The sequence below is a fragment of the Eurosta solidaginis genome, chromosome 5 (assembly GCF_040869045.1).
Source record: "Eurosta solidaginis isolate ZX-2024a chromosome 5, ASM4086904v1, whole genome shotgun sequence".
Classification (NCBI taxonomy): domain Eukaryota; kingdom Metazoa; phylum Arthropoda; class Insecta; order Diptera; family Tephritidae; genus Eurosta; species Eurosta solidaginis.
In genome coordinates, this window is record NC_090323.1 from 197145115 (window position 1) to 197172650 (window position 27536).

The following is a 27536-nucleotide window of genomic DNA, read 5'->3' on the forward strand; positions in this document are numbered from 1 at the left end:
AGCGGGTTAGGTGGTCAGAATATACCCGCGGTGGGTATGCCTGTTGTAAGAGGCGACTAAAATACCGCATTCAAGGGGCTGTGTAGCGCAATATACAGCTTCTCCAAACCCAATTGTCAACCTCACCTATCCGCGGCGAATCCTGTTTCACTAACAGACGAGGCTCTGGTGACCCCAAGCTGCTCATGGAACTTGGGGTGGGAAGGTAGGGGATGGCCTGAAGGTTTAATGTGGTCACATAAATCGTTCTCGAGATGTTCGGGCTAGCACCTTAATGGTGCTGTGGTACCGTAGCGTACCGGATCTGTATCCGGCAAAGGCCCATCACATCGATAACACTCCCCAAAGCTTTCGGGGAGCAACCTTATCGCTACAACAACAACAACAACCGAAATAACAGCTGATATTTTCTGTGGTGGGAGAAGGGAGGCATGACCTTTTTTATTTTATATTACATGGGTTTCATTTCATTGCAAAATTGGAGAATCCTGCAAGCAGTTCTTGGGTAACTTTTCGTAGAGTCTTGAAGCTTGAAGGCATGCTGCAGAACTCGATGACAATGCAATACGAGGTAAAAATAATTTCACTACGTGACGTATGGATCGCGATATTTAAAAACTTTTCCGAATCTGGAAATTTTCTTCTAGTTGTGAGTAACTTCCCTATAACTTGCACCCATATATACTGGCTCTCAGCGACTGACAATTGTTAAGAAATTTTCCAAAATGTCATTCATTGAGCTCGAACCTTCTAACCTTTCAGTTATTTCATAGCAAACTGAAGTTGCTATGGAAGGGAGGGAAATATCCGCTAAGTCGCGCACAGGTCGAGATCATTAGAAAATTTCATACTGTTTACTGATTCACACTTTTGCCTTCATGGGAACTTTCTGCAAGTTGAAAGTGAACATACTCTTTTATTAAAATAATAAAATAATATTATGATTATGTACAAATGTGCTTGGTTTATATTGAAATATTTCGAATAATTTATTCTCATAATGAATGGCGCTAAGAAGCTAAGTACAAGGTGCTAATTTTATGTATTTACGGTGACCAACTGCTTTAAAGGACAGTGTAGTTTTTACTCTACGCCCCTTTATAGAACGTTTTTTAAAGCGCGACATTTGCTCTTAATCTTTACAGATGTACATATATTACAATAGCTTAACATTTAGAAAAAAGCTTAATTTCGAACTTGCTGTTTTAGTGATATATAAAGCACTTTCAGCAACCTTCTTTTCGAACAGTAGAGTATCACTAAAATAAGATATTGCTCCTCAGGTTCGCCCCATGGAGAGTTCGCTCTAAGCGAAGTTTGCACTTATTTTACAAACAGAAAATTACGAACTATGAAAAATTATATATAATTATTTAATATGGTCACCGTACCTTTTGAAGTGTGTATACAAATGGAGTGTTTGTAATTACACTCGTTTGTTTGGTCATTGTTTTGTTTAGCTGAACCATTGATGAAAGTTGAAAGGCATTCAAGGAAATGGAAGTACATAATCAGAGATGATCAAACCATTTCACGCGAACGAGAGCTTTATTGAGCTTGAAAGTTGGTTGCTGCTGTTCTGAGCGCTGAACAGTTGTATATATGGGTGTGTAGGTGTATTTTCGTTCCTTATGTTTTTTGAATGCTTTTTTGTTCCTCTTTATATAAGCTCGTTATTTTAAATCCCAAAGCTTCCGAAAAATGTTCGAGTGTAACGAAAATTTGCAATTTGCAAATATTTATGTGTGTTCATCACTGTTTCACATTTTTACTTCCACCGCTTTTATTTAATATTTTAGTTACGGTTATTTTCGGTATGTAAATTTGTAAATATGTAGTGAATACATACAAAAAAGCTGGCGTTTTGCATCGACATTATATTGCTTGATGAGTTTTAAGACTGATGTCAAAATAATCTGCGAAAATAAGAATATTTAAACGAGTTAGTTTCGAGGACACGTATTCATTATTACGTACCAGATTTCATTTGATTTATATGTATATGCATATGTACACCTGCGAGTAAAAACTTGCAGAAAAATAATTACTAAATTTTCTGTTTTTTTTATATTTCCACTGCCTAGCGGAATATCAGCTGTGAGTTCGTAAATGCTCTATCGGAGAATATTTTTTACTTCATTCAGCTATTTAATTTTGTGCAATACTCCCAACGAAAACGTGTTTGAACGTTTAGTTCACAGCGAACATACACCCAAATTGCTTTCTTATTTAAGGCCCCTTTGTTCGAACAACTTTGGTTTATCTTAATATATAAAAAACACGTGTCACAACATTTTTGGCCGCGATGTACTCCTAATCTACTGAACCGATTTTGAGTTTGTTTTGCACCCCTTGTGTAGTTTGATCTAGCTTGAGAGATAGGATAGGTTATATCTCAGTTTATAGTCGCAATATTATTTTATTGCAAATTTTTTATGTGTTTATACGTAATAATAAAATGTTACGTATACGCAGTCGCACTCATATTTTCAGGTGGTGCGGATATACTTCCACGTAATTGCTTGGTGTTTAATTAAACAACCTGCTTATCAATAAAAAATATTAAAGCGAATGATATCAAGTATAGCACATCACCAGGTCCGCCGAGAGGGTGGGAGGTTTCTGAGGGGGCCCGCGATTTCGAGGTACTATGACATTTTTTTTAATTCAGGAGAGTATTTAGTTGTGTAGAGGGTAATTTTCATACCCCTGGGTGACTAGGGTCTCGAGATATAGGCCAAAACGTCGTGAATGCCTAGACAGTGTTTATATAATATGGGTATCAAATGAAAGCTGTTGATGAGTGCTTTAGTACAGAGCAATATATTATCCATAGACGGACTGGGAATGGGATTAGGACCAGGACTGGGACTGAGACTCGGAGTGGGACTGGGACTGGAATAAAATTCATACCACCCTCTGGGACAGGCAAAAAGGGATGCAGAATAATGAGAAGAAATTGAGAGAAGAGAAAAGAGAGAAGGAGATTGAGAAAGAGATAGAATGAGACGAAGATTGAGATAGATGAAGCGAAAAAGACGGAGGGAGGAGTGAATTAAAGGATTAGGAAAAAGTGAAGAGGGGGGAGGGCAGAGTCAGACGGAAAAAGCTTATTAAAATGTATGCAGATAAGCCAAATTTAAGGCAGGACAGCGTCTGCCGGGGCTTCTAGTGTATTATATAATTCGGGTAACCAGTTCGAAAATGCTGTAACTCAGAATATTTATTTTTATTTAATGGAAGTGCATACATGCTTGCTTTTATAGATACGATTTATTTGAATAATGTGATGTGATGACGCTAAATGCGTGTTTGAATGTTTCGTTTAAAGCGAACACACACACAATTTTTTTTAATGTAATTTTTATTGTGACAACTTTGGTTATTTTGGAAAGGAACCAAAAACTTTTTTTACGCAGAAAAAAGAAACATTTTCAAATCCGAGCTTTCTGTGTGTAGTTCTTACGTTAATTGGACAATGCGGATGCGGAGACGATGTCAATCGAGAAAGTCGTGTTTTTTTGGTGCTCTTAGATATTTGCATGTTTTCCTAGTAAATCCTACGGAATTTGGCAAAAGTTATTAAGCAATCGGTGTATGTGCGTGCTGTGGACTCATTTTAACGCCTAAACCAAAACACGTAAGAACGCTCAAAGAAATATCAATAAAAATAAAAACAATAAATAATCATGTCTGCACCACCACCACGGAGAAATCCCGCGCGAAAACCTGTTTTCCGCCTAAAACTCCGCTTTCGTCTTCGCCAGTCACACGTGAGTGGATAGGGCGTAAAGCGGCAGTTACCCACCGACGTGTGCCGTACGTACGGATGTTTGTCGTACGAAACATGTTTGACCGAACCCACAAACCCGTAGGAATCAGTGTTGCGGCTGTGTACATGTACATAACATATTTGTGTGTGTATTGTTTACAGAAAAGCACTGTTGCCATTGACCAGTCTGCATGCATGCTTATGCAAACATCAACTTTTGGAATTACAATTTTTCATGGTGCAAATGGCAGAAACAAATATTGAATAAGAATTTCTAGTTCATTTATTTCTAACCTCCAATTTTATATAATAATTCTCGGTTATTTCAACAAAATTTTAAACAATCATTAGGCCTTTTTTATAATAACTTCAATTGGTCCAAACATAGCACACAAAATATTTAATAGGCAACTCTGTCTTGTGTGAGAGCGATCAGCTGACACGTTCTTGCGGAAAAAATCAAAATTGAATTGATTTCTACGTTCCGGGCTACGTACGTACGTGCGTTGAACATCGGTGAATTTTCGTTTACATTGCACACTCATAGTTAGGTCGTGTCAGCTGACACGTTTTTTCTACGTACGTTCGTTGTAACTGCCGCTTAAACTTGAACAGCAAACTGAGCGGTTGACTGCAGTAGTGTCAAAAGTGGAGGAGAGAATTATGCAGAAGATAAGCGAGATGGTAGCTGAAACAGCAAATCTTAAAAAATGACCATTGCTGCAGTGGAGGAAAGAGTTGTTGTTCTCGAAAATGCTGTTGGTGATGTTCTCTCTATTCACAGTGAACCGACGTCTGCTAAGGCACAAATCTGCGCTTTCGAAAGCAGCGCAGTTGCTGCCGATGTTATACTAACGCCCCGATTCTAGTGTGGTAACAACATTCTTCACCACGGTAACGAAATCATGTGGAAACTTTTACACCATTGTAAATTTTACCAAGTAGCGCAACGAACAGCTGATCGGTGAAAATTCGCACATTCACACGAACAGTTCTCGACTCAGTTTCAAAACAAAACTTTAGATTATTTAACTCAAATTTTAAAGTGAGATAATCTTTACGAATTTATGTACATAGAATATATAAGGCATTTTTGTTGTTATTAAAACAGTAGTTTTATTTTTATTAAAGCTTTTATCAATTTTTTTTTTAATTTTGAAAAAACTCCGAACACCATTCCTTCATTTTATGACATTCGACTGCCTAGTCCACTGCCTTCCACTCTATTCGCAACATAACCTCTGTTTAAGTTGCCAAACTATATAGTAAACAATGTTTTACACCCTTTTGGTATTCTATCCGCGAGAGTAGCCGGATAATTTTTTACCCACAAAAGTAGGTGGTTACATCGAAATAAACAACCAACAGCAAAAAAGGTAAAACTGAAAAATAAAGAATCGTAAGCCCAAATAAATAAAGATAATAGTAAAAAAGTGTTGCCTCTTGCTATATATTATATATTTGTTTACATTATGTACTTTCACAGAATAAACTACAATATAACTATGTAAAATCTTATGCATGTATGTACATATATACACATCGTCTCGTTTATTTGTTAACCTCGTATCTACGAGTGACACATTTTCGGTAAAGCCATGGCGGAACCATATAAGGTGGCAGCATGGCGACATACCTACAAACATAAATAAAAATTCCATGTACTTTGTTTTTGTAAATTCGATGGACGAATGTCAAAATCGAACTGCGCCGGAAGTTGATGTATCAAATCAAATAAAAAAGTTTATATTCAGCTGTCGCATGCTGCCACTTTGTATCGTTCCGCCATGGATAAAGCGAAGAAAACCAACTTTTAAATTTCACCACAGACATTGGTGAGTTTTTCGATGATGACAGCGTTACCACTTTGGCCAGAATCGCGAATAAAATAACTGGTAACGATTTTAGGTTAATGTTCTGGGGACTATTTTACCGGTAACGCTCAGAATCGGCCCGTAAATGGCATTCCACAGGAACCTGGTGAGTGTTTGTAAAGCAGCTGAGCACAAACCTCCACCGATCCAAGACGCTTTTCGGTTGCGAAGCGCGAAAAGCAAAGTGCAAAAAAATGGAAATGAGCACAATCAGCTGTTAAAATATATAGCTCTATGCTGCAAAAATAAAAAGAAATCATTGTCACTCTCTGACGTGGATATGCCGAGATATAACTCTATTTATGTTCATAAGAGTTTACCCAAAATGCAGCGTGAAATTATGGCGAATGCATCAGACCTTAGGCGGAAAAAAAAATTAGCGGCAGCATTTTCTATTCGTGACAAAGTCTTTGTGAGGTTAATGAGATGAAACAAGTGAGCAGCAGAGCCGAACTACATGCTTTTATTGGCGCCAAACCGAGTTAAGAATGTTTTTGGACTATATGTATAAGCAAGTGTATAATTATTTAAGCTTAGTAATTAAATCACTTATATGTTGTTCCTTTTCTCCTCTCTCCCCCTTGCTGGCTCTACACTATTTGTTGACATTCCCATTTTTATGTTCCATGCTAATTTTCTTACTTTTTTTATCTGCTCTTCTGTTTTCTTTTTTCTCTAAACTTGTATATGCCTTTCTAAGCTGCGATCATATTTTATCGCTGTTGTGTTACATTGTTTTTGTGTTACATGAATTTTGTAGCTGCTCTTTCAAACATTCGATGTGATGGATTTAAACACCTCTAGGACATCGACTGGCAACATTAATGAAAGTCATAAAGCTTTAATAGATATTTTATACAGCCAGTCCAATGGATTGAATGTTATACATTTTAACGCGAGAAGTCTCAACAGTGAAAAGTTGGACTATGTTAGGGATATTTTTGGAAACTCTAGAGTCGATGTCATTTGTGTGTCGGAAACGTGGTTTAACCCTGCTATTTCGGACATCCATTGCAGTATTACCCACTTTAATATAGCATGACCGCTCAACAGAAGAGGCGGAGGTGTGGCAATTTATTGCAGGTCTAACCTGTCAATTAAAACCTTGGCAGTTTCAAATCCCACTGAAACGGAATTTATTATTGCAGAAATTTTTAACAACGTAACTACAGTAATAGTATCATGTGTGTATAACCCTCATAAGTGTTGCATGTTGGATTCGTTTTTTTTTGTTTTATCTATGTATATAATTGATTATGAGCGTTATGTTTTATGTGGTGATTTTAAGGTAAACCTTCTTTTAAGTGACTCTTATACAGCCAAACTACTTGACCATGTGTCTACTGCAGGTCTTACTGTAGTAAACAGATTCATACCAACGAGATATGCCAACAACTATAGTCCTAGCCTACTAGATCTTGTTATTACATCCAGTTCTGACCATTTTTAAAAATTTGACCAAATGTTTTTTATATCGCACCATGACTTGCTATTTTGTTCACTTGATGTGTCATTTAATTGACAAGGGATCTCTGGAGTAATTCGAAATGGCTGAATGTTCATGGCGATGCACAGGAGGAATGTAAAATATACCCCAATGTACTGAACAATTATTTCGCAAGCACCAGTAGAGATATGCCCATTCCCCCAGTACAGATATTTGTAGATAACCTTAGCACAAATAAAAAATTTCAATTTGGTGGGGTAACCGAGTCTGTGCAAATTCGTTTTCATCGGCAACACTTTTGCACGTTTCTGAAGAAACCCTTAAAAAAAAATGGCGAAAAAATAAATTTTTTCACCAAAACACTCCTCAAAACCCAAAAGATATATTTTTTTTAAACTGTTATCGCAAAAGTTTTTAGCGGACAATTTGGAGACGGACAGGGTAAACATGAAAATTTGAAAATCAAATGAAAATTTTTTAAGTAGGTCATCAAAAAAACCTTAAAAATCAAAGAAAAAAAAGTCAAAAAACTCAAATTTTGCAGGCTCGAAAATTATTTTTTTGGGTATGCTTAGTGGAACTTTTTTTTTGCTGAGCCCAGAACCTATCGAAAAATCGATGGCGCGATTATAGGTTAATAAATCGACCCAGCTTAATGTACACCCTTACATTCTAAATAGATATATATAAATATTTGCAAAGATCGTTGGATACTAGAACTATAGAACTTAATACTCAAAAATTTCGACATTTTCATAAGGATTTTCCAATACTTCTCGAGGTTTTTAAATTAAAGGAAATTATGATATAACATTAATTTTTTTTGGCGGCCACCCTGGTGTGATGGTAGCGTGCTGCGCCTATCACACTGTAAGCCCTGGGTTCGCACCCCAGGCAAAGCAACATCAAAATTTTAGAAATAAGGTTTTTCAATTAGAAGAAAATTTTTCTAAGCGGGGTCGCAGTGTTTGGCAAGCGCTCCGGGTGTATTTCTGCCATGAAAAGCTCTCAGTGAAAACTCATCTGCCTTGCAGAAGCCGTTCGGAGTCGGCATAAAACATGTAGGTCCCGTTCGGCAAATTTGTAGGGAAAATCAAGAGGAGCACGACGCAAATTGGAAGAGAAGCTCGGCCTTAGATCTCTTCGGAGGTTATCGCGCCATACATTTATTTTTTATTTTTATTGAATTTTGTAGACGCAAATATAGCATCAGATATTTGGTGTATAATTGCAGGTGTGGGCAGTCCTTTCCCGGGTATGATTTCTTCTGGAACTAGCCCGAATACTTTAACAACGATTTATTCGACACCTTGAGTCCTCGAACGACTCCTACAACAGACACGCTTACCGCGGAAATATTCTGAGTCTGTTAAAAATGCTTTTTGGTGCTATTTTTTTACTCGCAGTATTGGGATATGATAAAGTTTATCAGTGCCAATTCATATTCTTTTATTTTGAATTCTAACGCCAGTTATAAGTTCGGCCCGCCCTAATGTAAAAATACCCATCTGATATGCGAAACCAATACGGAATTATAACATTTTGATCTTTGTAAGGCTACATTTTTGAAAACCAACACATTTCGTAATTAATCAGCTAAATTAGAAATATTTTTGCCCTTTTCAAATTTTCTTCTCATTGAGCTCTTGCTTGTAATAATTTGCAAACCCACATTGAAAAACAAAAATATAAATCATGCAAACGAGGAAGACAACCACAACAGAAACATAAGAGTTTTCATTTAAATAACGGTCTTATGAATGGAACACACAAACAATCACAAAACCCAACCGCATTTGTTTTGGATAAAGAAGTGGAGCGGGCTAAGAAAGGGGTACACGAGCTTAAACAACGGCGTCGAGGTTCAAAGATACGTAAGTATAAAAATGATTGGTAATTAATTGCTGAATTTTTTGTGTCACAAGAAAGATTTCACTGCCAAATTTAGGGCTTCAATCTTAAATTATTTTCTTTACCAATAGGCGTGCCAGGCTCATTAAAATTGTTGCATGTGAATCCACTAAATGCTATGAAAACTGATCTAGTTTTTTTGTATACTTATGAAGAGTGGGAGTGGTTACTGTTCGAACTATTTGATATTAAGTATAGAGGGGCGCTTCCAAGGCTTCACACCTGGGTAGCCCAAAGCGGCCTGAACGTATTCCCTAGTAAGAGAAGCAAGAATATATTATGGCATTTTTAACTACCCTCTCTATAAAGTATGGGTTCCCACACTATCTACGAGAGTCAATCATCTGGGTGGCGAGGTAGACTAAAAACTATGCTGGAAATCGAATATTGAACGTAGCATCTAAAGAGCCTTCATAGTCTTCTGCTCTTGTGAAAGAACCGTTTGCAGAAATTGTGATGTGTCTATAAACGGACTTCGTCAGATCCATACTAACATATGCAGCTATAATTCGATTTCCGGCCATAGAAAAACGATACAATACTAAAAAGGTGAATAGGATGCAGCGAGCAGAATTCGTAGAGGTAACAGATGCATCAATGATGCAATTTGTATGGCAGAAAGATTCCGTGAGTCCGAATATTGGTACCCGATGCAGTATTACAGTATTGGTATCCCAGAAGGCTTTCCGGTGTGGCTATGGTTATTCCACGCCATCACTAATTTTGACAAATGCCATAAAATGAAATTCCTTTCATGAGGGAACTGGAGGGTGGAGCAAAAGGAGGATGCAATTTCACTGTACATTGGCGTTTCCAACATCGACTGCGGCATAGGAGCTGATGTCTTCTATGACCAAATTAAAGTTTTGATGTCAGTCTATTTTCCCAACTTGGCTTGTATCTTCCAAGCGGAAATTCTGAGTATAGAGATTACCTGTACGCCCCTGTTGGGGGATTCGGTTAGAGGGCGCAAGGTATATCTTTACCCAAACAGCCAAGTGGCGCTAATGGCAATTTATCGAGCTCAAAGTGATCACTTCAAGCCGCAAACCGGAAATCCTATATGGGTTACTGGTCACCGTGAATAAAGCAGACGGATTTGCAAAGGCGCGAGCACTGCTGAATGCATTGCGGGTGTGATGTATCAACTATTTACATCAATAACAAGTAACATACATGGCAGTTTTCGGGAGACAGCGGTTTCCAGCTGGTACTGCTCGTATACCGGCAAGATAGGCAAGCGAACTTGGCCAGCTAAAAATAGAAGGAGAACAGATGATCTGCTTAATAGATCAAGAGAATAATTATTTGTACCTTTTGACAGCACTTGCAGAACTTGCGGATAGGAGTTTATCAAAGAAACAAACACGCATTAGCTGTCCAAATACACAGCACTAACGCACATTGGATTTAAAACTGTGGACAAATATACACTGTCAGAACTTCAGGAAGTTCCTTAATGCTCCGTAAAAGATATCAGCAGATTTATTGACCGCACCAAATGTTTTCAACGGAGCTAGGAATAAAAACAGCAGCAATTGGTTTCCAAAGAAAGTGCATCGAAATGGCGCTCCGAGCGCTACTTGAACCCGGTTCTGAAGTATCTGGGCAGCACAGCAACCAATCTACTAATCAGTAGTTTTATCGAATATTTATGCCAACATTTCGAGTGAATAATTTAAATATTTTTTCTGTACCTATACTATAGAACAAATCTTCGGGCCTATCCAATTTCTATTTAGGCAAATGCTTCTTAAGCCGGTTGAGATATATGCACACTGAAAGAAAAATACTGGTAAACTCAACCGAAATTGCTGTAAATTTTTATGCATCGCAACAAGATGTTGAATCAACTGCGCACAAATCGTTGATTCGTAATTGACCGTTGTTGTTTCATTATACTTTACCCATAGTTTTGTATAATTAACAATTATTACTGTCGCTCTAAGAATACCAATAAAAACTGTAAATATGAAAGGGATTTCTGTTCATTCGAAATAACCTGCGTAAACTGTTAAATTAACAGTGTGTATTGTCGAAATGACACTGACAGTGAAATCTGTTGAGATATTTCTGTTTTTTTTTTCTAGATTAACAGCGTAAACTTATCCATCAATAGAGTTTTCTGTTCATACGTATGACATTAATACCTGTGGAAAAAATTAAAGCCGGATAAATATATTTTTAGACTTACGTAGTTTTTTTTATTTGTATAAATTACACATAAGTACAAATGATTTTATTGGTATATTTAGTAATATTAATTAAAATAATAATAACTTAAATTTGAATTCAAATAAACAAAACTTGCTCCGAATCACCATCGAAAGCTTTGTACGAAAGTATGTTGCCATATATGTATATACGTAAATATGTGAATACATAAATACGCATGCTTGCTACATATATATATGTATATATGCTACATACATATTCGCATACGCGCTAGTACACGCTCTAGCAAAAATAAGGGCATTCACCATTTGTTAAACCACATTGGCGTCGGTTTCAAGAACTTTATTTCAACTTTACAATTGTACATTATACACATACATTAAACATTAAACACTTTGTTTTATTAACTTGTAGTATAAATGTTTGACATAACATTTTAAATAGAGAATTTGTAGCCAATAGAAAGTAAAGAATGAAATCGCTTGAAGATAATTCACCACTGGAGTAACTATACACGTAATTCGGAAAGTTTAATTCTCGTAACACTTTATTTTGAAACGATTCCAAAAAAACTCAAACTTTTATCCTGTCGGAAACATCAACATTAAAAATGGTGTTTTTTATTAGATTCGTTCGCGTGAGTGAAGATTCGTAAAAACTTCAACAAAATGTTACTAATTTTAGGAAAATCCTGTTCGTTCAAACAAAACGTTTGCAACAAGGCGGCGCAATTTTGTATTAACTTGGAGGAGAAGTTGCAAAATTGTACCCTATAAATAGATGTCCCGGTATTGCATAATTTTTTGCAAAAAGGGTTTTTTGTTTTGTTAAATTCAGAATTATTATAGGGTTGTATGGTCAGATATTTGAACAGTGCAAGATTAAACTTCACTTATAAACCCGACGTTTCGCCAAGCTCCTTGGCATCCTCAGGGGATGGACATCTTTATTTAATAACAATAACAATAACAAAGACAAATTTGTAAAAACAAGTTGGAACATAAACATTGTAAAATCATGACACAAACATTAAATGCGGAAAAAAAGAAACTCACATGAAATAATAATTAAAATAAAATATCACAAAACTCATAGGAGTATATAATACCATGCATGTTTGGTATATTTGTCAAAACTAAGTTCAAATCATAAGCATAATAGATATGCTGCCGCAATTTGATCAGTATCTTCTCGTCTATTTACTGTTTTCTCTCTATTTTTTAGTATGTGAAGACTCTCTAGTGTGTACCGCTTTTTCTCTTTCCTCTCTGTGTCTATTATTTTTGTATTTTGTAAATCAGCGGTGTGTCCATGTGTTAGAATATGTTGAGCAAGTGCCGTGCCGCTTTTCTTTTTGTTTATGTCCGCTTCGTGCTCTGCTAGTCGAACTCCCAATTTTCTTTTCGTCGTCCCTATGTATATTTTGTCGCATTGTGTGTTTTCTCCACCTTTGCATTGTACTTGGTAGATTACATTGTTTTGTTGGTGTGGTTCTACTAGGCTTTTTGTCTTGGTTTGTTTTGTATTGATGTCTGAAAAACTATTTTTTTGTTGTTTTTCCAATTTGTGTGTTTTTTCGATTTGGTGGTTTTCTTATTTTGGTGTTTTTTTTTAAACAAGTGGCACCATCGTCATAAGTACAAAGTAGAGAGCGCAGTGAGCGTAAAATTCTCTTTGCAATTTGCTCATGCATTGACCGTTGTTCGCTGTTGAAATGACCTGTAAGGTCAGTTGTGTTAAAAGAAAAATTAGTTACATTGATTAGGAATCCGTCAATTTTACAGAATTTTGCTAACTTAAGAGGGAAAATTTCTCTTCTGTTGAAACGACTAAACTAATTTGTTCGCTTGACAAAGAACTCGGTCGAATTAACCATAATTCGATCAATTTCCAAAGGTTTTGGAGAGTGTTGTCGATGTTGATGGTCCATTGCCTGATGCAGATTCGCTACTTTCTGGTAACAAGCAACATTGAAGTACTAGACCATTTCGGGGACGATTTAGTATAATCACATAAAGCCTTCTTGGCTATATCGCCTTCCCACTTTAGATCAATTAGGAACTTGGGGTCGCCAGAGCCTCGTCTACCAAAGAAGCAGGACTTGCACGAATAGGTGAGGTTGAAATTTGGGTTGGTGAAGCTCTAAACTCCGCTGTAAGCCTCTTGAAAGGGCTGCAGTACACAACCTCTTGAATAAAATCGGTATTTTAGTCGCGTAACATCGCATCATGGCAACCACCAAGGAAGACTGATACTCAGAATTATATGGATAATTTTCCACTTCTTCCCAAGCTGAAAATCTCTGTACTAGTATTTTATAAATTCAAAATGGGATGTTAACGTGCAATACTGAGATGTCAGATTTGTGAGTTGTTCGCTTAATTCAAATTGGGCGGTGCCAGAAAAAACTACAATTGAAGAAGCGGGTATTTTAAAAAGTACTCGAGTACCGATAACGAAGTAATTCACACTCAAAAGTTTAACAATTTTCCCAACTTTACTAGTTTCGCTGCTGCTGGTAGGAAAATGATTTAGCTAAAAGTGTTTATTAAATATCAAAGTCATAATGCCAACACATCGTTTTTAAGCACACGTTCTCGCTAAAGTCATATCAATGGCGATACACATGGGACTGCATATCACATTGACATTGTTTCAGAAAAAAAAATATATATTTGTTTTGACACATAATTTATTTTAAATTACATTCAACTGAATCTTCCCAGGTGGCATCCAACGTGGCACGCGGTGCGACTTCTTACATAATGGCAGCTTCCATGAGGCGGTTGGGCCGGGTGAGTGAGCCTTTCATGATAGTATTTTTAATATATATAAGTGAACATAATAATACGCTGCCTTTAACAAAGTAAGTAGGTATTACTAGCCTTAAGTGAAAGTTTTTGTTCACACTAAAGCGAAAATCCTAAATTTACTACCAAAATGGTAGACAACATTTTAACCACTATATACATATGTATGTACTAGATTGGGTCGGTTTATTAACCTATATCGGCCATCGATTTTTCGATAGGATTAGGGCTCAGGAAAAAAAAGGTCCATTACGCATACCCAAAAAAATAATTTTCGAGCCTGCGAAAAAAAATGGCGAAAAGGTAAATTTTTCGACCAAAACGCTCCCCAAAACCCAAAAATTATTTTTTTTTTTTTTCAAAAAATTGTTATCGCCAATGTTTTTACAACAGTTTTTTGAAAAAAAAAAAAAAATTTTTTTGGATTTTGGGGGGCTATTTTTTTTTTCGCAGACTCGAAAAATGTTTGTTTTTTTGGGTATGCGTAGTGGACATTTTTTTCCTGAGCCCAAATCCTATCGAAAAATCGATGGGGCGATATCGGTTATTTTCATCCATACAAATCGACCCAGGGACCACAGATATGTACATCTTTATTTTTACAAATTTCTTTTTGAATTTTACGTAAAAAATGTGGAATACTTCAGACACTATATGCCTAAAATTGTACGCACCAGTGGCTTATATAGAGCGCGATTTTCAACACTAAGGGCCAAATTTTTTGTAAATAAAAGGCCACATTTTTATACCTTTCATGAACATGAAAATTAACTTTGGTCCGATGTTTGTAACGTTGAGAAATATAGAAGATAGGCTCACCATTAAGTATATCGAATTGATCAGGGCGACGAACTGAGTTGATATAGCCATGTTCGTCTGTCCGTCCGTCCGTCTGTCTGTTTGAACGCAAACTAGTCCCTCAAATTTTGAGATATCTCAACGAAATTTGGCAAAAGGATGTATTTTTGTATTATATTAAATATTTGTCGGATCCGGTAGGATCGGACCACTATAACACATATCTCCCATACAACCGATCGTTCAGATAAGACGATTTTGGTCATTCCTGCCGCAATTTGTATTTGTATTTATTAGGCAATTCATCCCAGCACAACAATTTGGCAAAAATTATTTTACAGTGCTAGTCGGTAAAAGGCATAAAATAAGAACAATTTAAACTTGAAACTTAAAGCTAATGACTATGGCTAAGAAAAGGTTACAATAAATAATATATTTAATAAATAGTAAATAAATAAAATAAACGAATGATAGAGTACATTTGCTTAGAAGAAATCAGTATTTTAATTGTCTAGGTTATTATAGAAACTTGTTAATTCTTTATTGAAGAGCAGAGCATTGCTTATAAGCCTAAGTCTAGAAGGGAGCGAGTTCCAAAGACGTATGGAAGTAATGAAGAACTGGCGATCAGATATTAGCATACGATGTCTGAAGTGGGTAAGAAGAACAGATCTAGACGACTGGAGAAAATTTAGCCTCCGATACAAATAGTCAGGTTCCTTCATATATATTAATTTATGTAGCGTAGTGAGCATTTTAAGTTTAATAAGGTTATCGAAAGAAATGTTTAGCAACCTGTAAGCATGATGAGAGACGTGGTCAAGTCTTTTCAACCCATAGACGTATCTAGCAATGTTGTTATAAACAACATTAAGTTTCCTATTACATACATAGTCACAATTAGAGTAAACCTCACAACCATAAAGCAGCGTAGGTATTAAGTACGCTTTTGCTATTAGTAGACGAATATGTAACGAAGTAAAGTATTGTGTAAGCCAGAGTGTACGAAGCATCCCATACACTTTTCCCACTGTGCGGAAGATGTGATCTTTCAATGTCAAGGTTTTGTTAAAAACTACACCTAGATTTTTTGCCGTGTGAACGTATTCTATAATAGTGTTGTCTAAAATTAAATTTTCCATTCCACTTTTATCTAGCGACCTTCTATGAATGACTATACATTTCAACTTCTTAGGGTTAAGATATTAGCCGTTCATAGAAGCCCACGTACCAATTTGACGTAAATCGTAATTTAAGTTATTAATACATGAACTGGTACGATCACTAGGACAGCACATATACAATTGTACGTCGTCAGCATAAATGTGAATATTACAATACTTGAGAACACCAGGCAAATCGTTTATATACAAAATAAATAACAGAGGACCAAGGATTGAGCCTTGTGGGACTCCTCTTAAAACACTGACGAAGTCAGATTTTCCGCTACCAACACTTACTGCCTGAGTTCGGTCGGCCAAATACGATCTGATTAGGGCTGTTGCACAGTTGGAGAAATTAAATAGGTTGTCCAGCTTAGAAAGTAAAAACGGGAAACTCGGTGATATATATTTTAATATCTCATAGAAGATATCCCAAAAAAAAGAACTTTGATCGGAGCTATATATAATACATATCCCATACCACCGATCATTCAGATAGAAAGATTTTTGGCAATTTCTCCCTTAGTTTCCAATATAAAAACGTTAAACTTGGTGATATTTATTCTAATATATCATAGAAGATTTCCTGAAAAAATCACTTTGATCGGAGCTATATGTATATAGTATATACCTATCCCATACCACCGATCATTCAGATAGAAAGATTTTTGGCAATTTCTCTCTTAGTTTCCAATATAAAAAAGTTAAACTTGGTGATATTTATTCTAATATATCATAGAAGATTTCGTGAAAAAATCATTTCAATCGGAGCTGTATATAATATATATCCCATACAACCGATCGTTCAGATAGAAATATTTTTAGCCATTTCTCCCTTAATTTCCAATATAAAAACGTTAAACTTGGTGATATTTATTCTAATATATCATAGAAGATATACCGAAAAAAGAACTTTGATCGTAGCTATATATAATGCATATCCCATACAACCGATCGTTCAGATAATGGGGGTTTTTTGCCATTTTTTATTTTATATTTATCTTAAAAATCGTTTAGGTATGTAAATCTGTTCACTATATATTTCTTGTCTTATACAGCGCATTATATGGAGATTACGAAAGGGATAAGATTATTGTTCAGCCCAATTCATGAAAGGTATGAAGTCTTGGGCACAGCAAAAGACAGTCCCGTCCTTACTTGTTTAATTTAATTTTTAACTTATGTTGAGTTTATGAATAATTAACTTGTTTGAATAACTGAGTTTCTGTACACTTGTTTGTAGTTGAATTCTATGAAGTACCCTGAGGCAGCTTGCTGTATAATTTTAAATTTTATTTATATTTTGTCATTTACCGCAGCGTTCATATTAAGTAGTTTTCTGACGTGTGTTTAGTCTTTATAATTCCTCGCATTCTTTACTACAAAACCTTAAATATTTATTTATTCACATTTATTTATTCATTAAGTTATTAAGATATTTCTGGTGTTTGCTTCCTTTTTGAGATCCTGGGACCGAAACGTGTATCTGAATTTGAAATTTTTTTTGGCAACTGCTAGTCATAGGAAACAAATACCATATGTGACCCGGCCTATGAAAAGGTGGCTTATGACCTAAAAAAGAAACAGCTGTTAAAGATAAACAATGCATTTCTTCAGTTTCTTAGTTTTTCTTTGTATTATTTTTTTTGATTCATAAGCCGACTTTTCATAGGCCGGGTCACATATATGTATTTTTATTTAGGATGAATTTCATATCAAAGCCTATATATAAAATAATAAAAAAAATTGTTTAAGTTAAACGGTTTTATTGAAAACAATACTTACATTAAGTGGGCGTTGATCAGACAATTAAATAAAAGCGTTGGACGCATCAGGACCTACCTAATTATTTTCTAACTTTTATTATTATTATTATTACTTAAATAAGTATTGTTTTCAATAAAACCGTTAAACTTAAAAATTTTGGTTTATTTATTATACTCAGTTGAGCAGAGCTCACAGAGTATATTAACTTTGATTGGATAACGGTTGGTTGTACAGGTATAAAGGAATCGAGATAGATATAGACTTCCATATATCAAAATCATCAGTATCGAAAAAAAAAATTGATTGAGACATGTCCGTCCGTCCGTCCGTTAACACGATAACTTGAGTAAATTTTGAGGTATCTTGATGAAATTTGGTACGTAGGTTCAACGGCACTCATCTCAGATCGATATTTAAAATGAACGATATCGGACTATAACCACGCCCACTTTTTCGATATCGAAAATTTCGAAAAATCAAAAAAGTGCGATAATTCGTTACCAAAGACGGATAAAGCGATGAAACTTGGTAGGTGAGTTGAGTTTATAACACAGAATAGAAAATTAGTAAAATTTTGGACAATGGGCGTGGCACCGCCCACTTTTAAAAGAAGGTAATTTAGAAGTTTTGCATGCTGTAATTTGGGATTCGTTGAAGATATCATGATGAAATTTGGCAGGAACGTTACTCCTCTTACTATATGTATGCCTAATAAAAATTAGTAAAATCGGAGAACGACCACGCCCACTTAAAAAAAATTTTTTTTTAAAGTCTAATTAAAAAAAAAAAAGTTAATATCTTTACAATATATAAGTAAATTATGTCAACATTCAACTCCAGTAATGATATGGTACAACAAAATACAAAAATAAAAGAAAATTTCAAAATGGGCGTGGCTCCGCCCTTTTTCATTTAATTTGTTTAGGATACTTTTAATGCCAAATGTCGAACAAAAATCGACCAATCCTTGTGAAATTTGGTAGGGTTTTAGATTCTAGGACGATAACTGCTTTCTGTGAAAAAGGGCGAAATCGGTTGAAGCCACGCCCAGTTTTTATACACAGTTGACCGTCTGTCCTTCCAGACGGCCGTTAACACCATAACTTGAGCAAAAATCGATATATCTTTACTAAACTCAGTCCACGTACTTATCTGAACTCACTTTGTATTGGTATAACAAATGGCCGAAATCCGACGATGACCACGCCCACTTTTTCGACATCGAAAATTACGACAAATGAAAAAAATACCATAATTCTATACTAAATACGAAAAAAGGGATGAAACATGGTAATTGGATTGGTTTATTGACGCAAAATATAACTTAAAAAAAGGCTTTGTAAAATGGGTGTGACATCTATACCATATTGAGTAGAAGAAAAAGTTCTGCATAGCGAAATCAAAAGCCCTTGCAATCTTGGCAGGAATACTGTTCGTGGTATTACTTACTTACTTAATTGGCGCTTAACCGTCTAAACGGTTATGGCCGTCCAACAAGGCGCGCCAGTCGCTCCTTCGCTCCGTCGTCAACCGGCGCCAATTGGTCACACCAAGGGAGTTTAAATCGTTTTCCACCTGGTCATTCCAACGGAGTGGGGGCCGCCCTCTACCTCTGCTTCCATAGGCGGGTTCCGACAGAAACACTTTCTTGGCCAAAGCATCATCATTCAATCGCATAACATGGCCTAGCCAGCGCAGCCGCTGCGTTTTAATTCGCTGGACTATGTTGATGTCCGCGTATAGCTCGTACAGCTCATCATTAAATCTTCTTCGTTACTCGCGATCGCCAACGCTTAGAGGTCCATAAATCTTTCGAAGAACTTTTCTCTCGAACACTTCCAAAGCCGCTTCATCTGCTGTTGTCATGGTCCATGCTTCTGCCCCATATAGCAGGACGGGTACGAAAAGTGACTTGTAGAGTATGATTTTCGTTCGCCGAGAAAGGACTTTACTTTTCAATTGCCTACCTAGTCCAAAGTAGCATTTATTGGCAAGATTGATTCTTCGCTGGATTTCAGTACTGATGTTGTTGCTAGAGTTGATGCTGGTTCCCAAATAAACGAAGTCTTTTACTATTTCGAAATTATGGCTGCCAACAGTAGCGTGGTTGCCAAGGCGCGTATGCGCTGACTCTTTGCTCGATGACAGCAGGTACTTCGTTTTGTCCTCATTCACCATCAAACAAATCTTTACCGCTTCTTTTTCCAGTTTGGAGTAAGCAGAGCTAACAGCGCGGGTGTTTAGGCCGATGATATCAATGTCATCAGCATATGTCAGTAATTGCACGCTTTTATAGTATATTGTTCCAGTGCGGTTAAGTTGTGCAGCTAGTATAATTTTCTCCAGCATCAAATTAAAGAAATCACACGATAGGGGGTCACCCTGTCTGAAACCTCATTTAGTTTCGAACGGCTCATGGAGGTCCTTCCCAATTCTGACTGAGCTGATGGTGTTGCTCAACGTCATTTTGCACAGCCGTATAAGTTTTGCGGGGAAACAAAATTCAGACATAGCGGCATATAGGCAGCTCTTTTTCATGCTATCGAAGGCGGCCCATTGTGAAAGTCTGCTCGATGGTAAATTTACCAGGTCTGAAGCCGCACTGATAAGGTCCAATCAGCCGGTTCACGGTGGGCTTCAATCTTTCGCACAATACACTTGAAAGGACCTTATATGCGATATTAAGAAGGCTGATTCCACGATAGTTGGTACATTTTGCAGTATCCCCCTTCTTGTGGACTGGGCAAAGAACACTTAGATTCCAACCGTCGGTCATGCACTCGTCCGCCCATATTTTGCTAAGAAGCAGCTGCCTGCGCCTTACCAACTCCTCGCCGCCGTACTTAAATAGCTCCGCAGGCAATCCATCAGCGCCCACGGCCTTGTTGTTTTTCAATCTGGTTATTGCTATTCTAACTTCATAATAACCGGGCGGGGGGACATATATTCCATCACCATCGATAGCGGGATCGGGTTCTTGATCTCTGCGCGGTGAATTGCTGCCTCCATTTAGGAGAGCAAAGAAGTATTCCCTCCATAATCTAAGCACTCTCTGGACCTCAGTTACAAGGTCGCCGTTTTCATTCCTACAGGAGCTTTCCCCTGTCATACAACCTACCGTCTGTCGCCGTATTTTTTGGTAGAATTTTCGGGCGTTATTCCTGGTGGCTAGCAGCTCAATCTCCTCGCACTTACGCCTTTCTGCTTCTGCTTTCTTCTTCCTGAAAAGGCGTCTCGCTTCCCTTTTCAACTCACGATAGCGTTCACACACTCCTCTTGTCGCGCTCGCTTTTAACGTAGCCCTGTAGGCAGCGTCTTTTCTTTCGGTTGCAACGCGGCAACCAGTTGTTTTTTCGTGGCCGACGGTAACCAATTTTTTCTTCGGCGGCAGTACGAAGTGCTTTGGAGATGTGCTCCCACTGCTCCTGTATTCCTTCAGGATGAGTTGTGCTCTCAGAGAGCAGGTGTGAGAGCCGAGTTGCGAAATCATTGGCAGTCTGTTGTTATTGAAGCTTTTCGACGTCTAGCTTTCCTTGTGTTTTTTGTTCCTTGGTTTTAGTCGCGTTGAGGTGGGTGCGTATTTTGGCTGCAACGAGATAATGGTCCGAATCGATGTTAGGTCCTCGGATCGTGCGCACATCTAAAACACTGAAGGCATGCCGTCCGTCTATCATAACGTGATCGATCTGATTGCGAGTATTTCGATCAGGAGGCAGCCATGTAGCTTGATGTATCTTTTTATGCATGAACCTCGTGCTGGATATGACCATGTTTCGAGCACCGGCAAAGTCAATCAGCCTCAGTCCGTTAGGAGAAGTTTCATTGTGTAGGTTGAACTTTCCGACTGTAGGGCAAAAAACACCTTCTTTGCCCACCCTGGCGTTAAAGTCGCCAAACACAACTTTTATATCATGACGGGGGCAGCGCTCGTATGTGCGTTCTAATTGTTCATTGTTCGTGGTATTACATATATAAATAAATTAGCGGTACCCGGCAGATGATGGTGTGGGTTACCCTGGTCCACATTTTGGTCGATATTTCGCAAACGCCTTCATATATACAACTAACACCACTCCCTTTTAAAACCCTCATTAATACCTTTAATATGATATCCATATCGTACAAACAAATTCTAGAGTCACCCCTGGTCCACCGTTATGGCGATATCTCAAAAAGACGTCCACCCATAGAACTAAGACCCACTCCCTTTTACAATACTCATTAACACCTTTCAATTGATGCCCATATCGTACAAACGCATTCTAGAGTCACCCCTGGTCCACCTCTATGATGATATCTCGAAAAGGCGTCCACCTATAGAACTAAGGCCCAATCCCTTTTAAAATACACCTTAGCACCTTTCGTTTGATACCCATATCGTACAAACAAATTCTAGAGTCAGCCCTGGTCCACCTTTATGGCAATATCCCTAAATGGCGTCCACCTATAGAACTATGGCCCACTCCCTCTTAAAATACTCTTTAATACCTTCCATTTGATACACATGTCATACAAACACATTCCAGGGTTACCCAAGGTTCATTTTCCTACATGGTGATTTTCCCTTATGTTGTCTCCATAGCTCTCGACTGAGTATGTAATGTTCGGTTACACCCGAACTTAGCCTTCCTTACTTGTTTTATACTGGAATTTCACTAGCAAAATTTGAATTTATGTGCTCCAAAGTATTCTGACGTCACTTCTACCGGGAAATGAATTTTTGTAATGAAATTTCACTAACAAAATTTGAACTTATGTGCTCGAAAGTATTTTGACGTCTCTTCTAACGGGACTAGAATTTTTATACTGAAATTTCACTAACAAAATTTGAACTTATGTGCTCAAAAGTATTTTGATGTCACTTCTACCGGACTGTATATAATATTTGTTAAAAAAGCCAAATCGAACAGCAAAGTACGAGTTTTTTGAATATCTCAAATTTTGCAACACCTAGCGTGAATTTTTTTTACTAAAGCGGTTTCCATTTCTGTATGTCAAATATGATTTACAAATATGAGCCAAATCAGACCACAAATACGATTTTTGTGAATATCTCGATCCTTGTGCCACCTAGCGGCGATTTTTTTCTTATTATTGCATTGTCATCGGGTTCTGAACTGTACTCCAAGTTTCAAGCTTGTAGCTTATCGGAAAGTTAGTTAAATTTTAAATACAAAAATCGCGCTGGCTGTGCAGCCTCTCAAGTCAACCTAATTAAAACCGTTTAAAAGAGGTAGATTTTGAACCCGACCCTCTCAGATTTTGATGAAACTTTGCGTAGAGATACACTTTACATATACAAACACAACCTCATATTTAGAAATAATATTTTAGAAAAACTGTGGGCGTGGCAAGGTCTCAAAATCGTGAAAAATGCGCGTAAAATGACGGTAATAGGTATTTTTGAGCTGTGATAACTACAGAATGGCTCAACCGATTTCCATGATCTTGATACCATTGGAAAGGTATTATAATCGGCCAGCGAAATCGAAAATTTGTATTACACTGAACAATTTTTTTTGATTTTAACTACTTGATCTCTGTAATTTCTTCCAAGTTTTGTTTTTAAAAAACTAAAAAATAACTGGTTCTTCAGTGTGATAAAAATTGTTTACAGTATACGTCTTCCAAAGCATGTTTGACTACTTTTTTAATGGTGCCAAGATCTTTTAAATCGGTTCAGCCGTTCTGTAGTTATCACAGCTGAAGTTACCATGATATCAAAATATAAAGAGATGCATTTACTTAAAATTAAAAAAAAGGGTAAGAAAATGCCATTTTAGTTAAAATATGTGAAAATACTTCATATATTCTTGTAGCGAAAAACTGGCAAGAAGCGATCGAACAATTGAATTTGTGGTACAGAGTGGTGACACCTTCAACTACAGCATCTTTAGCAGAATTATTTTTTGAAAAATGGACTACATAGATATTGTAGCTTGAATACTTTTTATTGCATTTTGGAAACAAATACTCAAACAAATTGGAACTCAGTTCCCTATGCGCATATAGGTAAATGCTAATTATAACTCCTTAATTTGCAGAACTGTTTTGCACACACCTTACACACAAACATTTCCAATATATTTGCAAAGCTTATTCACTTATATATATTGTTACGAATTCACTGCAATTCCGCTTATTTCAAATCTTCTACTAAGGTTCGAATCACTAAACTGTTGAACAAATAACTCCAATATTCGATAATGCAAAATGGTCTTCATTAAAGTACTTCACAATAAATAATTCTACTATTGCTCGACAGATAGCGTGCTTAATCAAAACTGATTTTAGCTCCTCTACTGCTGCTGCATTTTATACTCTCTGATTTCCTCGTTGTATCTTCTAGGCGCATCCAGAATTTACTTAGTTACTGCTATATAATTATAACTACAGATGTACAAGTATAGCTCTCATATGCGCGTGTATTTGTCTGCGACACTTCAACAATTATAATTGCATATCTCAGATGAGATATCTGCATGTGTTTGTGCGTTGCTTCTCAGCTGCGTGTACGTACATATGTGTAGACATAATGATTGAATTATTGATGTGCATACAGTCACTGCTTAGCATCGGCTTAGAGATGACAGTACCCCTTAGTGTTGCTAATATTCGTAACACTGCGTGGGGGGCCGATCAGACAAATCTCTCAACCTAACTGCTGTTAGACTCTCCAAATGAACCACCCTTCTTGTCATGACAGTGTTTCTTCTTACTACTCATTACCCTGGGCCATTCCCTCATACTCTGTTCTTTAGCCAATGAAGAACTACTTGACTATCATCAGTATCGTCTTGAAGTTTGACAACAGTATTACGCGCTGGCTTGAAACCACCCTGGCCACCCAAGTTGGAACTACCAGGACCGGTGCTGCAATGACGAGAAATGTGGCCTGGGTTGCCGAACTTGAAACATTCCATAACTCCAGAGTTTTTCTGTTGTGATCCCTTCAGTGCTTCCAAAATTGTGTCCACCCAATCTGGCCTTTCTACTTCCACACGATGGGCTTTTTACGCTGGCTTACTCAAAAGTGCGGCAATTTCCTGAGTCAGTGAATGCGATACCGTTTCAGCGAATGTTTGCTTTGGGTCCGCGTATGTGACTCGCTTCATTGCGACGTCCCGTATGCCGTTTATAAAGTTCTGAATCTTTACCCTTTCACTGTATTCCACGCGTGCGTCCGCATTTGCAAGTTGAGCCAATTTTTCAACATCCGAAGCAAACTCCTGCAATGCCTCATTTGCTTTTTGGTAACGGTTTTGCAACTCAATTTGGTATATCTGTTTTCTGTGTCCGCTTCCGGATCGCCGTTCTTCAGCAGCCATCAATACTTCATAACTGTTACGCTCGTACTCTGGGATCGTCTGTAATATCTCAGCAGCTGGTCCTTTTAAAGCCACGAACAATGAAGCAACTTTATCTACAGCATTCCAGTTGTTCGCTGCTGACGTCTTCTCAAATTGGAGCTTAAATACCTGGAATGGAACAGAACCATCAAACGTTGGAAATTTTACCTTCAGAGTAAACGTTGAAGTGATTGGACGGTTCAATTGTAACTCCCGAATCCGATCTTTCAAAGCATCCATCTCAGCCTCCACTTTATCTTGACGTCCGCTAACAGCACCCAGCTGCGTTGAGAATTTTGTTTCCTGTGCCTCCAGCTTTGTTGAGATATGCTCTTCTTGTGCTTCGAGCTGTAATGTTATGCGTGCCTCTTGTTCTTTTAATTGTTCTGCAATTTGTGACGCCATGTATGTTTTCTGTTCTTCCAATTGTGTTGACATGTTGCTAGATATTTGTGATGACATTTCTGAAATGCGTGCCTCCTGTGCTTCCATCTTGGATGTTAAACGTGTCTCCTGTGATTCTAATTGTGATGTCATTTGTGACGACATTTGGTTCAACACTGCTAGTATCGCGTTAGTGTCAACACTTGCCAATGGATACGGAGTCTCTATCTTCTCTTCCACTTTAGTCGCTGGCTCTTCCACATCAGGATAAAAGACATATTCGTCTACGTTAACTCCTTCTGCTTCCATTGCCTCTCATAGTCTTGCCTGAAGCTCCAGTTTGTTGCTGGTTGTATGCAATCCACGGCTCTCCAACTCCATCTTCAATTGCTGGATCTTCAATTCATTTAACTTCGCCATGTCCTTGTTGTGCTCTGCAACTCTTGAATTTATTCAACAATTCCTCTTCTGACACCAATTGTAACGAACTTACTTGCAATTCCGCTTATTTCAAATCTTCTACTAATGTTCGAATCACTAAACTGTTAAAAAAATAACTCCAATATTCGATAATGCAAAATGGTCTTTATTAAAGTACTTCACAATAAATAACTCTACTATTGCTCGACAGGTAGCGTGCTTAATCAAAACTGATTTTAGCGCCTCTACTGTTGCTGCCTTTTATACTCTCTGATTTCCTCGTTGCTTCTTCTAGGCGCTTCCAGAATTTACTTAGTTACTGCTATATAATTATATCTACAGATGTACAAGTATAGCTCTCATATGCGCGTGTATTTGTGAGCGACACTTCCACAATTATAATTGCATATCTCACATGAGATATCTGCATGTGTTTATACTTTGCTTCTCCGCTGCGTGTACGTACATATGTGCAGACATAATTACTGAATTTTTGATGTGCATACAGTCACTGCTTAGCATCGACTTAGAGATGACAGTACCCTTTAGTGTTGCTAATATTCGTAACAATATTTACATATATTTTATTGTTTATTGGCCTATTTACTTTTTTCCACCACGAGACGACCAACACGACGATTTCACAGAAAATGAAAATTTACAGTTACCTGAAGCAAAATACTATAACAAGTGACCGAAATTTACACACTGTTGTGTGAAATTACAAAGCATGTATACTTTTGCACACCTCTTGTGTAAAACTGCATACTATTCGGGTTTAAATCAAAATATTACACGTCCGTCCGTCCGTTTGCCCGTTAACACGATGACTTGAGTAAATTTTGAGGTATCTTGATAAAATATGGTATATAGGTTCCTGGGCACTCATCTCAGATCGCTATTTAAAATAAAGGATATCGGACTATAACTACGCCCACCTTTTCGATATCGAAAATTTCGAAAATCCGAAAAAATAAGATAATTCATTACCAAAGACGGATAGAGCATTGAAGCTTGGTAGGTGCGTGGACCTTATGACGCAGGATAGTAACTAGTAAAATTTTTGACAATGGGCGTGGCAACACCGACTTTTAAAAAAAGGTAATTTAAAAGTTTTGCAAGCTGTCATTTGGCAGTCGTTGAAGATATCATGATGAAATTTGGCAGGAATGTTCCTCCTATTATTATATGTGTGCCCAATAAAAATTACCACAATCGGATGACGAACACGCCCACAATTTTTTTCAGGTAAAATTTTAACAAAAAATTTAATATCTTTACAGTATATAAGTAAATTATATCAACATTCAACACCAGTAATGATATGGTGCAACAAAAGACAAAAATAAAAGAAAAAACACGATAACTTGAGTAAAAATCGATATATCTTTACTAAACTTAGTTCACGTACTTATCTGAACTCGCTTCATCTTGGTATAAAAAATATCCTAAATCCGACTATGACCACGCCGACTTTTTCGATATCGAGAAATACAAAAAAATGGAAAAAATGCCATAATTATATACCAAATAGGGAAAAAGGGATGAAACATGGTGATTGGATCGGTCTATTGACGCAAAATATACCTTTGGGAGAAATTTTGTTATATGTTTGTGACACCTACCATATTAAGTAGAAGAAAATGAAACAGTTCTGAAGGGCGAA

General features: G+C 37.1%; 2 protein-coding genes across 2 annotated transcripts in view; one reads left to right on the plus strand and one right to left on the minus strand.

Moving 5' to 3' along the window:
• Nucleotides 1–13913: 13913 nt before the first annotated feature.
• Nucleotides 13914–27536, plus strand: part of LOC137254437 (gustatory receptor 5a for trehalose-like) — a 32747-nt gene continuing 19124 nt past the window's right edge. Inside the window, exon 1 of the mRNA XM_067792097.1 lies at nucleotides 13914–13974. The gene's annotated coding sequence lies outside the window, so the exon portion shown is untranslated. The remainder of the gene's footprint in view (nucleotides 13975–27536) is intronic.
• On the minus strand, nucleotides 24020–25823 carry LOC137254436 (uncharacterized). Its single transcript, XM_067792096.1, has one exon. The coding sequence runs from the start codon at nucleotides 25757–25759 to the stop codon at nucleotides 24731–24733; it is 1029 nt and encodes a 342-aa protein (XP_067648197.1). The 5' UTR covers nucleotides 25760–25823; the 3' UTR covers nucleotides 24020–24730.